Here is an 11,790-nt window from a genome sequence, read left to right on the forward strand (position 1 = left end):
GTTCCTGCCTACCGTAGGTAGGAATGTACAGTCAGTCCAAGGAGAGTTCTGCTGATGCCAAAGCCAATGTAATGGATCCAAAGGACAGGTCTTGAAGCTTAGGATCTGCAAAGCAGTCAGTTGCATCATGCTTTTCAATAGCGAGAAAGATGCAGCTCTCTTGTGAACCTGAAATGTGATGGAGGAATCAGTTAAGTACAGATTGAAGTATAAATTATATGAAATAGTGGACAATGTACTTTTAAGACTTCATTTATCCTCATCTCCTTATCAGAACAGAAAGGAATTTCTAGGGATCTGTGGGTTTGCAGTTCTGGAAATGATAAACTGAACTAAGAGGCAGGGGGTGCTTCAAACTAATAATCTTTATAGTATGTTTTCAGCACAATGTCATTTGCAGTAGCATTGCAGATGTTGTCCTACTTCCCCTTTGAAGTTACCTGCATCTTTGTTCTATATCAACTTCTGCACCGTGTTATTTTCTGTAGAGAAGCAGCCTCTTCTGTGAGTTTTCCAGAACTGCTTACAGATCCTATGAACTCTATGCCACAAATGGAGTAGTAACAGTTTTGTCTAGTGTAGTATTGCAACATGGGGACTCAATAAATTAATTATGAGGAGACAGCATTACAACTATGGCACCCCAAGAAGAAGAGCCTACCTCTTCCTCTCACTCTTTAAAAGGACGAAGCCTGTACATAAGTACATTGCCAAGTAAGACAAATTACTGCTTGTCCATGACACCACTAATCCAGTAGGAGTAGATAATCAGCAGGCATTCTGCCAATGAAAACATCCTTAGGGGAAACTTTCTCCACTAAGTTCAAAACCTGTCATCAAATAAATGAGGTTACTGTTATATGGGTTCTCTTTTGTTTTGTTAACTTTCAAAAGCAATAACTCTTATCTGTCTTTTTCCAGTGATTATGATCTCAGTGGTTTCTGTGAGTGTGGTTTATGCAGCTTGTCTCAAATGTTTCATGGCTGAAGTGCTTAATTTGCATTAATCTGTGAAATTTCTTCTCTATTATCCTAAAGTTTATTTCATATATGTATTTACCTCTAATATCTTCGCTTTTGTTTATTTCTAGCTGTGTTCCTTAACCTAGAGTTAACCTAGAGTAAAGGTTCCCTTTATTCTTTGATTTCTGACCTTTTCTGCTAGATCTTGTTTGCTTTTGTGGGGAGAGTTAGGCTAACTGTTTATGTCTGTTTTAGGACTCTAGCAGCAGGTATTCCCGAGTATGGCTTTTTAATAAACCCAAATAAGACAGTCGTGAATTTTCCTGTTGATGATATCCCAGGATGTCCCAAATTTAAACAGCTGCCAGACTGTCGTTTGATCCCGTGGTGTGGTTTATTATTAGATATACAGACACTTGAGGTTTACTGCGATTACTCCAGGTAAATAGAGTTGTAAACTCCAGTGTCAGCTTTGCACTGTGTTGTACATAGTGTGAGAGGCACAAGGGTGTCTTGTGAATGGTGTAATTGAATTAACTGCAAAATATATTTTACAATTCTGATTCTTATACAGTAATCTAAACACTTTATTCTGTTGTGCAGCTTGCTATTTTCTTCGTTCCACCCTGGTGGAATGTGCATATCATTAACCATCAAATGTGGCTAACTCACTAGTGATCAGAAGGCATATACCACATGATGGCCTCATGGTTCTGAAAAACTTTATTCAGTCACCTCAGTTCAGCTTCTGTCACCACTATGCACTGTGTTGCACTTGATGTCATATAACTATATTTATAGTTTTGAAATTATTATTTTTTGTACCTTCCTAAAAGAAGCAGGAAGTATTATGCTTCAGCTGGGATTGCGATTGCTACAGATTGGGACTAATTTGGTATAGACTGGAGGGACTAGTAATCCTTTCAACATCAGAGGTGTTCCCTTCAGATGGTAGTGTAGGGGAGAGTTAACTTCTTGACTATCTACATAAAACAGCTTGAAGTGGCATAGAACTCAAGACAGGACAATGTATCCTACTAAAAAGCTCTGTAGACCCTTTACATGGACTGCTAGAGGTGGCATTAGATGTTTGCTAAAGATTGAAAAGAAAGAACTGTTTAAACTCAAGCATAATATTGCTGCCTTATTGACCGTTTTTAGTATAAACAGCGCTTCATGCATTTAAGTGGGAAACTAGGAGGATGTTTTCCACCAACTGAATGGTAAAGTTCTTCAGTAGTCTTCCTAAACAGAAAAGCTTGGTCAGTGTAGGAAAGGAATTTGTATGAGCTGATTTTCCATAGCAAAGGACTAAAACCAGCAACCAAAGAGGTTTATTCATTAGCTGTGTTTCTGAAAGAAACAGTTTATGTTGATAAATGGCATCGGCGCTACTGGTCTGGGAGACACTAATCAGAATCATAAAATCATAGAATTGTTTATGTTGGAAAAGACCTTTAAGATCATCAAATCCAACCATTAACCCAGGACTGCCAAGTCCACCATGGTGTTTGTTTCAAGGACTACCTTGCTTTTGATAAGCTTGACTTAAGTAACTGGAACACTGGTATTGTTCCAGCAACTAAGATGGCTTCAAGCCTAAGATCCTGCATTGCATGGATCCTAGATTATAACCTTATTGTCACTGGAGTAATTAATAATGCTCTGGCTAGACTATGTGTTTTAGAAATACATTTCGTTTGTGTTTAAGGTTATTGGTTTGGCTTTTTTTAGCAGGGTGAGTTATTCTGCCCTGAGGTATTGAAGCTGTTCCTCAGGTAATACCCTTAAAGCCACAGTGTCTAGTCTTTTTCAACACTGAATTTAGTTATGGCCATCTTTTAGCTACTGGCTCGTTGATTAGCAGGAATCTCTGTAACGTGGGAAGTTAAATGAGGCTTACTTTACAGAATTTAATATAGTCTATTAGCCCATGGAGTTTAACTACTTCTTTTTCTTTTTTTTTTTCTAGTTACTCCTGTACTTCTATCAGATCAAGTCTTTCCTTCAATTCAAGTAGAACAGCTGGGAAAAACATGAAATACAAACTGATTGCAGTCCTCAAACTGAAATGTCATGGTTTATTTCTTGATTTACAGGTGAGAATATGAAAATGGATGTTTGGAAATATTGTGATTATGGATGAAGAGCATTAAAACTGCTTTGAGTTGTAACATAAAGAGTTTATTTTAAGAGGTAATCCATATAATTTGGGACTGTTGACATCAACTATATTGTAGGGTCTTCCAGAACTGAGCCTGCTAACGTAGTTGCATAAAAGAAATTTTTGAAGTTTAGCATAAAATGTTTTTTATCTACATCTTCAACAAGTCCTATTATGACACTAAAATATTCTTAAGGCTCTGTTTCTGTTCTGTTCTAGATCAACAGCCTTAGAACAGTTCTCATTAACATTTACAAGATATTTTTACTTCAGGCTTACAGGTAAGTCACGGTCTTCTGTAGTAACTGTCAATATTTCATTACTCTTTCTTAACACATGGAGGAGCTATGGATTAGAAAAAAGTGTGTCATATAAATGTGCAGTGTATATATATGTGTAATGTGTGCATTAGTAAATATCTGTAGCAAGTCAAGTTATTCTTGTTTCAACACTTCTTAAGTAAGAGATTTAGGATACAGGATTATATTGATGTGTGTGTTTAAGTGATGTTTCACTAAGTAGATTTTCAATATCTCTTGGTATTGACAACTGACTTAAAGAAAACCAGTTTGTTTTGCTTCAGGAGTATGACAGGAAGCGTTATTAACCATTTTATATTTAGACCAGTTAAATATTAATCAGTTTATATTTAGAACTTCGTATCTATTAAATTCATATAGAACTTTGGCCAGTATAACTAGGTAAAGTGAGGTTTCATTCTACCAAGTTAACTGCAGTTTCTTACCTGCTGATAATGTCTTAATTGCTCCTTAGCTGGTAGTATCTTGGTCTCTGTGGGCTGGTCTTGATCAGCAGAGGAAATGAATGTTTTAAACAAAGATAATGGAGAGAAATTAAAACTGATAAGCAGGTTGGGAGAAAATACTAAACTCTGTGCATTGAAAACTTTGAATGATTGGCAGCAGAAAGTAATTTTTTTTATTGTTTTAACAGATCTTTTGCTAGGCTAGTACTTGTTAGGAAGTGACATTTTGGTTTTGTTCTTAAAATCATCTTGATCTATATTCAAACTGTATTCTTTGTCCAAGAAGTGTAATTGGTTTTGTCTAGTACAGCACGATGTGTCAAACTTTTGTGTTGAGTGACTTATGTTTTTTCTCTGATGTTGGATATGATTACTTAGTTACTTCTGTATGCTTTTAGGGTAACATTCTAACAATGGTCTTTATATCTTATTTTAAAAACTGTCTACAGCTGCATGTCAGGTTACTTCAGCCGGAGACCTCAATGCAGCTTTAAATATTTGAAAATGTCAGAATTTTTTAAAATGATTGCAATACACTAATTTAATGAACAAGTATATACATTGTTGAATAATTAAAAGTCAGCATTGTAATTGGCTATATTCACATAAGCAGGATTATAATGCCGGAGTCTGAAGGAAAAAAAAGGGGGAAAAAAAGTCAGCAGTTTTAAAGTATTTTCGAACAGGTATAAAGAGGCATATGATACAAATAATTTCTGTAGAATTGGCTTCCAAATACACAAAATAGAGAGTATCCTGGTCTCTGGAACACCACATCATTTGGAACTCTGTTTTCCTGTATACCTGAACAGAATTTGTTGTGGAATTTTCCTTTGCTTTTATTTCCTCTCAAACTCTTTCATGTGGGTGTTGTCTGGTGGCATGGTCTGTGATATGGAATTGATGACGATGTGTAGTTTATTTTTCCCTGCACATAAGACAGCTGTTGTCCTCAGAAGAGAATTCTATTACCAAGGCAGATGGCTTCAAGATCTTCATTCAGCATAAAACCTAGAAACAAAAATCCTGTGTGTCCGACACTCCAGAAATGTGTATATCTGGGAGAGGTGTCATATGGTAACAGTGTTGATATAGCTAAAGACTGTTGGGTGCTTTTAAATGTTGTATAGTGCCTAAGGTATGTAATCATAGTTGCACTTGAAATCGCAAATGACTTTTGATTAAATAGGCTGGTTTTTGTGAACAGGTTCCATGCCTGTGTTCTCCAACTTCCATTCAACCAGCAAGTTAGAAAAAATCCTTATTTCTTCCTAAGGATCATCTCTGAGACTGCGTCATGCTGCTATGGTATCCTGAAAGCAAAAAATGCAGGTATAGGTTGTTAATGACAATGAAGTAGTTGGTTTTGGGGGGTTTTTTTAGACAAATGAAGCATCTTGAATGTGCAGTCTGATAATGTAATTTCTAGATAAAGATCAGGAATGAAAAATAATGAGTGTATGATAAGAATCACAGTCCATTTTTCTTCTTAAACTCAGTTTTCTGAAGATTGAGATTCAGGCTTTAGTTTTTAGTTTTCTGCTGGCCTAAGAGCAGTATCATTGACTAAATAGGTCTTTAGTAAAAAGTCTTGAAGTAGTTTTACAGAAAAAGAGGAGAGATCAAACATTCTTCCTGATGCTCATCGTTTTCAGTGACATTATTTTCCTGTTCTGTCTCTAGGGATTGCTTTAGGTAACAAAGGTGCATCTGACATGTTCCCTTCTGAGGCAGCAGAATGGCTCTGCTACCATGCCTTCATTGTCAAACTGTCAAATCACAGAGTTATTTACAAATGCCTGCTAAACCCCTTAAAAATCTGTAAGTATTCAACTATTTTTACAGTTTTATCTAAGGTTATTTTTAATAAATATTGGCAAGTAATGGATTTTTCAAATTTTCTCATCATAAAATGTTGTTATAAAATGTACATTAATATGCTTTCTGATTTTAATCAAATTTACTAAGGATAAGTAGGCAAATCAAAATGGTATGTTTTTCAGCACTGCATGTTCTAGAGCCTTGTCCTTACAGGACAATTCTTGATGCTTGGCACTTAATAAGTTTGTACAGTTCAGAAGGCTTAATAAGATTGGGGTAATCATATAAGCATTCTCAGCAGGTTTAACTAAATGAAATACAAATGCTCAGGCTCCGATTTTTAAAAATGTAGATTAACTGGCGACTAAATAAGCTCCTCTGACAATTTAAACTCTTACCAAAAAGTGTCACTGGGGTCACTTAGAAACAGAAGGACTGGCTGCACTTCATGTGCTGTATTCTTACAGAGTTGTGGTGTTGGCATACCTCTGACACTTCTACTTGGTAAAGAAGCTGCCTGTGTCCCTGGCTTCTGGGGAGCTCTCTCCTTAAGCAGTTGTGTGGTCTGTCTGTTGGCCAGCCATAGAAATAATAGATTTTTCAGTTCTAAGATGCTAAAAGTGAACAGCAGGAGGTTTTCCTGAAGCTGTTCAGTACTGTTGATGAATTTAGCTGCGCTGAAGGCCAGACTCTCAATGCTGACTCTGTAGTTTGCACTCTGAATGAGTCATTGCTTGGGCAGTTGTATTATACAATACTGAGAAATTCTTCAGTCTCATTCCAGAATAACATCTATTTGATTTGAAATGTATCATAAGCTTACTTTGATACCTGTACTGAGGACCAGTGCCCCCAAAAGAGAGCAGTTCTCCTTTTGAAAGGAAGCATTTTCTTCCCAGATCAAAGGCTTGCAGCAATACCTGAGTGCACAGTCTGATTTTTGGTGGTGCAGTGTGAATGTATCAAGATGTCACTTAAACTTTGACAGGAAACAGACTGTTGATTGAGATTCTACCAGCCATGTTCTTGACAGCTATGGACTTTCTGTATGGAGCAGAACTCCAGCAGCCTCTCCCAAAGAAGCTCCTTCTCTGAGTTACTCACTGACACCAAAACCAGAGGCCCCATGTCTGCTCACTGCTGCGGAGAAGTACCGGGGTTGGCTGCTTGCTTCACTTGGAGAGGGCAGGAACTGAAAAACTAAGCAGGGAATGCAGTAGTCATACCCTGTAGGACAATGGCTTCTATGGGAGCTGCCTCACTTCTCCAAGATCCATATAGGGCACATTTGAGTTTTCGTCTTTAATGATGAATGTTTTGCTCTTGGGATCTTTGACTGGCAGACCACAATCCAAGCCAAAGCTCCCTCATCCTTCTCTGTGCATGCTTTACAATTGAATCTGACAGTACTTCAGGGTGAGGGCACAGCCCCAGGCAGCGTTATTGCTCAGCAGAATCTTGTCTTCCATGGCTGCATGCATCTGCCATAAAAATGGTTTCTGCCCTCCACAGAACCCCTCCACCACAAGTGGCAGGGAAAATGGGCTGGGAAGTAAGGTGCAGTTTCCCTAGTGTGAATAGTGGTTGTCACTAGGCTCCTTCTGCTGTACCCATACAGCTGCTTGCCTAACTGCAGTACTGGCCTGAAACTTGCATGTAGTCCAAGCCTGTGTGCACAGTTTCTAACCCAAGAAGGGAAAGAGGGAAGGCTGACCATCTATCAGTTGGCTTCTCTGGCAGTGAGAATTGCCCTTGAGAAATGGAATCATCCTTCTTCCTAAATTCCTGGAAAGCCTATTAACACTCTACTTGCTGAGTATTGTGGAGGTGGAGCAGGAAAAGTCCAAAGGTCAGTAGAAAGTTAGTGGTGATGTTTTCTTGAAAAGAGTAATTTCCAGCTATTCTTTCATAAATCTTACCTTATCTAAGGCAGAATCTGTTCATCACATCCACAGTGTCAAGACAACGCAGTCTTTTTATCTGCAGGGCCCATTTTCTTTTGTAAATGTCTGAGACTTCAGGTAAACTGCTGAAAGGTCAAGGGTTTAGAGATCTTTGCTTCATAGCTACCTAAACAATTAGCAGGCATTGACTCATTTCTACTGTGAAAATAAGACAAAAATTTTTGTCTTACTTCTGGAAATCAGGTAGCACGTGTAGATGTTGGAATAGTCGTGACAGGGAAGTCACTGACTCAGGTGTGGTCCTGTAAAGTTAGCTCAGTATCTCTGTACGGTAGAATAATCTGTAGCACAGGATAACCAAGGCTGGTAATAGCCCCTGTGTTGACTTAACAGCTACATTTTTTTGTTGTCATTTTTGAGTTTGTATTGGCCGTATAAAACTTATTACCCCTGTAAGATCATACTGTTGGTAGTAATTTTTATAAACATGGGGGTTTTTGTGTCCCTGCACATGCCTTTCCATTACTCTCCACAGGAAATTAATACCAAGCTCATAAGTTTTGGGGAGGAGGTTCTTCCCCCAATTCCCAGACCTTTTAAATATCAGCTTCAGGGGCTTGTCAGTACGAGTTGTCATCATTCTTCAGAGTTAAGTATTTAAAACATAGTTACTGTTTAACATCTCTCCTATTATTACCAGCAGGGAAAGGAGCAAGAGTCTTTCTTTATCATGATAAGATATAAATACATCATTTATCTCCTTTCCAAGTAAAGGACAAATGTTTACTGAGCACTCCTGCCTTTCTGCACCATTGACAATTTTGCTGACTCTGTTTAGGTGACGGACTTAAACTGTTGCTAGGATTTTACGTGTTTCTCCTAATCTTTCAAAAGTCCTTTTTACTGCCTGTAATTCTGTTGATGGGACATTCACTGACCTTCTGTGTTTCAAACTGTTATGTTCTCCTATAAAAAAATTAATTCCTGATAATCTCATTTAGTCTTCAGTATTTTCCACCATAAGGGTGGCTTTCCAGTTAGCCTCTCTTCTCCTGCATGGAAACACAGCGGGGAGAATTACTGTTTCCAGTCTTATAGCAAAAGGTGCATTTTCCACATGATTTTATTTTTTTAATCTTTTTTGCATATGTCAGTTCCAGGCATAGGCGATGACATATCTGAAAGTAGAGGGGAAAAGAAACAGTTTGGGAATACTTTCCTGCGACAGATAAGGACCTGTCCCTTGTCCTTAGCATTGTTTAAAACAGGGTCTTTCAAAGTAACTGTGGTTTGACAGAAGGCCTTTTTTGGTGGATAAAGTTATTGAATAAATGGTCTTATACTTTTCAAAAATAATTAATGAAGATCTCAAATCCAAACAAAGTAGTGTTACAAGAAATGAAAGTAGGTGGAATTTGCTCCTTGGTTTTCTTTGTTAATATTTTCTTGTACAATTTTCAACCTTTTTATTTATTAGCCTTATTTAAAGGTAGAAGAGTGGTAACATTTTATTTCAGCTTTTTTTATCCCCATATTCCAGATGTTTCAACTTCTTAATTGGATTTAGCTATTTTTGATTTCATTACTTCATTAGCATTTTCCCCAAACGACAATTGATAGTTACTTACACTTATAATGAATTGTTTCTGATATTTTGGTAGGTAATATGCAACTATGCAGGAAGATCTCAAAGGATACTATGGCACTACTGAAGACAGTGACAGAACCATCTCTTTGTCAAGATTTCAAAGCAATCCTGGACTAACAGATTGATATTTATTTTATAATTTTTTCAGGTTTGAAAATAAATGCTATACCTTTAGGTGACATTTCTCTCTAGTTTGTTTGATAGAGTGGACCAAAATCAACTTTGTTCAGAAGTTCAGATACCATACAAGGACTTAAGAAGAATACACAATTTGTTAATACCTTCTTGTTTGTGTTTTTTTTTTGTTGTTGGGGTTTTTGTTTTAAATTCACAGGCTATTTGAAGTAATTTACTTGGTTTCATGCAGTGATTCCCATCCTCTTGATGAAGGAATTAATAATGTTCTGTACAAAATTATCTACTTTCATGTTTCAGTGGGTTGTTTTGAAGGACTGTTCTTTACTTCTCTGTGTTACAGGCTATTTTATAATAAAGTGCCTGGTTAATTGCAATAACACATACTTGTTTCCAGTGCCTTTATTTTATAGTAATCTTTAATATTCTGCCCAGCTGGGTTATGTCATGAAAAACAGTTACCTTCACAGGGCAAGTGCATTCCATGGCATTACCTAGCAAGATGCACAGGCTGGAAATGTTATGCTTTGGAGGTCACAGCTAGTATATGACAAAATTTCACTGTCCAGACTGGATTTTTTTAGTGCACGTTTTATATATTTTGAATCCTTGGTGATATTTTTAATGCAGTGTTATATGGAACAATGCTGGTGCATTTATACCTACAAAACAGAAGTTCTTGATTAGAAAATATACCACATATATTGTTCTTCTGTTTGCATTTACTGTTTTTTATTTAGGTTTATCTTTGCCTCTATACAAAAAAAAACTTTTTACAAGGACATATAGTGATAGGACAAGGGGGATGGCTTTAAACTGAAAGAGAGTAGGTTTACATTAAATATAAGGAGGAAATTCTTTACTGTGAGAGAGATGAGACACTGGAACAGGTTGCCCCAAGAAGTCATGGAAGTCATCCCTGGCAGACCACCACCATACTGGGATTGGTAACACAGGTCCTAGAAGCTGATTTGCCATATTGCAATCTCTCCATTAATATCACAACTCAGTTCAAAACGTACAGCCAGTCATACAGGTTTGTTTTTTTCTTTCTAAAAAATGGCACTGTTAAAATAAAAATAAAAAAGGCATAGAATAATTCTTCCTACTAGAGATGAAGAACAACCCAGTTGCTTCTCAGCCAGCAGCTCAAACATTTAAACACTCCTGTGCCCCACAATGGTCTGCAGTGATACTGGTGTGAGGGAGCACTATCATGGACAACATCACATAAGAGAGGCCTGGCCTGGCAGGAAGCTTTATTTGGTTGGATCATGGGGCAGGAAGAGACAGCAAGATGCTCCAACGTGAAGAATGGAGAGAATGTAAACTTCACTGATGACTTGGATTAGAACATATTTTTTCTGAATCACAGTGGATACTGTGAGAGTGCAAACTGCTGATGTGGTATCAGTTGAAGGTGCAATTTTATAAAAATGAATAAAGTGTAATGCCTGCAATTCCCTGAGCTGATGTTTGTCTTTACCTGTAATTACTGGCTGAGTCGTTAGTTTTGAACAGTAACCACTGTTTCTGAAGGCTGTTTGTAAACAGATACAAATACAATGCAGAAATCACAAGAGAAGACTATTTCATTTAAAATATCCTCCACTCAAGAAGGCAAGTGAAAGTAAAGCTGAAACTAGTATGTGCTTTAGCAAATGGAGAATTTGGATATTTGAAGAAAAGCTGGCAGTCTCTGCTAGAAACTTGAACTTGCTGCGGTGGCTCATGATAATTGGAAAAACAGTACTGTGAGCATACATGTAAGGAATAGATTAACCATAGCAAGGGCATGCATTTGTTGGTCTAAAATTAGATGTTTATACTGTTGGGAAGGTAGAAGTATTGCATAAAGCTTCTGCACAGAACTGTTCTTAAAGAAATAGTGCTGTATGTTATGGTGGTAAAATATGTTCTACTTAATTGGTAGTAAGGCGGTGCGTTAAACAGCAACTGCTGACAGGAAGTGTTTGGCTGGATTGAATAACTCGAATCTGGAAATATTAAATGAATTAGCTTAGGAGGGTTCTGAATTTGTAATGTGGATTTTCAGCAATCATTGGACAGCTGGGAAAATTGCAAAAGGTTTGAGGGTTGGGGTGAAGGTTAAGGTTGTCTCAGCATTTAAGAGAAGGTAAGTAGAGAGAAGTAAGCCACTCAATGTAAGTGAGCTTTCTGGAGGGTTTATATGGGGAGGAAGAGGGGTAGGGCTGAACATTTTTTCCTCATGTGTGTGCAGGGCTGGAAGGGAGGAATTTGACAGAAGTCCCTCTGGAAGATATTGTAGTATCTGGAGGCATTCATCAAACACATCCTTCTCCACACTGCTTCCTTTTAGGAGGGAATTACGGACTGTGAATCTCAATTTGAGGTAGGTATCAAGTTT

General features: G+C 37.4%; 1 protein-coding gene across 8 annotated transcripts in view; it reads left to right on the plus strand.

Moving 5' to 3' along the window:
• The window catches only part of TERT (telomerase reverse transcriptase), a 31,091-nt gene extending 21,306 nt beyond the window's left edge, over positions 1–9,785 (plus strand). For 4 of the 8 annotated variants that reach the window (XM_064659499.1, XM_064659491.1, XM_064659519.1 and 1 more), the window contains 6 exons: positions 1,219–1,404; positions 2,936–3,062; positions 3,347–3,408; positions 5,101–5,225; positions 5,577–5,714; positions 9,280–9,785. In XM_064659499.1, the coding sequence (XP_064515569.1) occupies positions 1,219–1,404; positions 2,936–3,062; positions 3,347–3,408; positions 5,101–5,225; positions 5,577–5,714; positions 9,280–9,383 (742 nt within the window). In that variant the 3' untranslated portion in view covers positions 9,384–9,785. The other 4 variants (XM_064659529.1, XM_064659509.1, XR_010431575.1 and 1 more) reach the window with 3 other exon arrangements.
• Positions 9,786–11,790: the final 2,005 nt, after the last annotated feature.

The sequence above is a fragment of the Pseudopipra pipra genome, chromosome 1 (genome assembly GCF_036250125.1).
Source record: "Pseudopipra pipra isolate bDixPip1 chromosome 1, bDixPip1.hap1, whole genome shotgun sequence".
NCBI classification, from domain to species: Eukaryota; Metazoa; Chordata; class Aves; order Passeriformes; family Pipridae; genus Pseudopipra; species Pseudopipra pipra.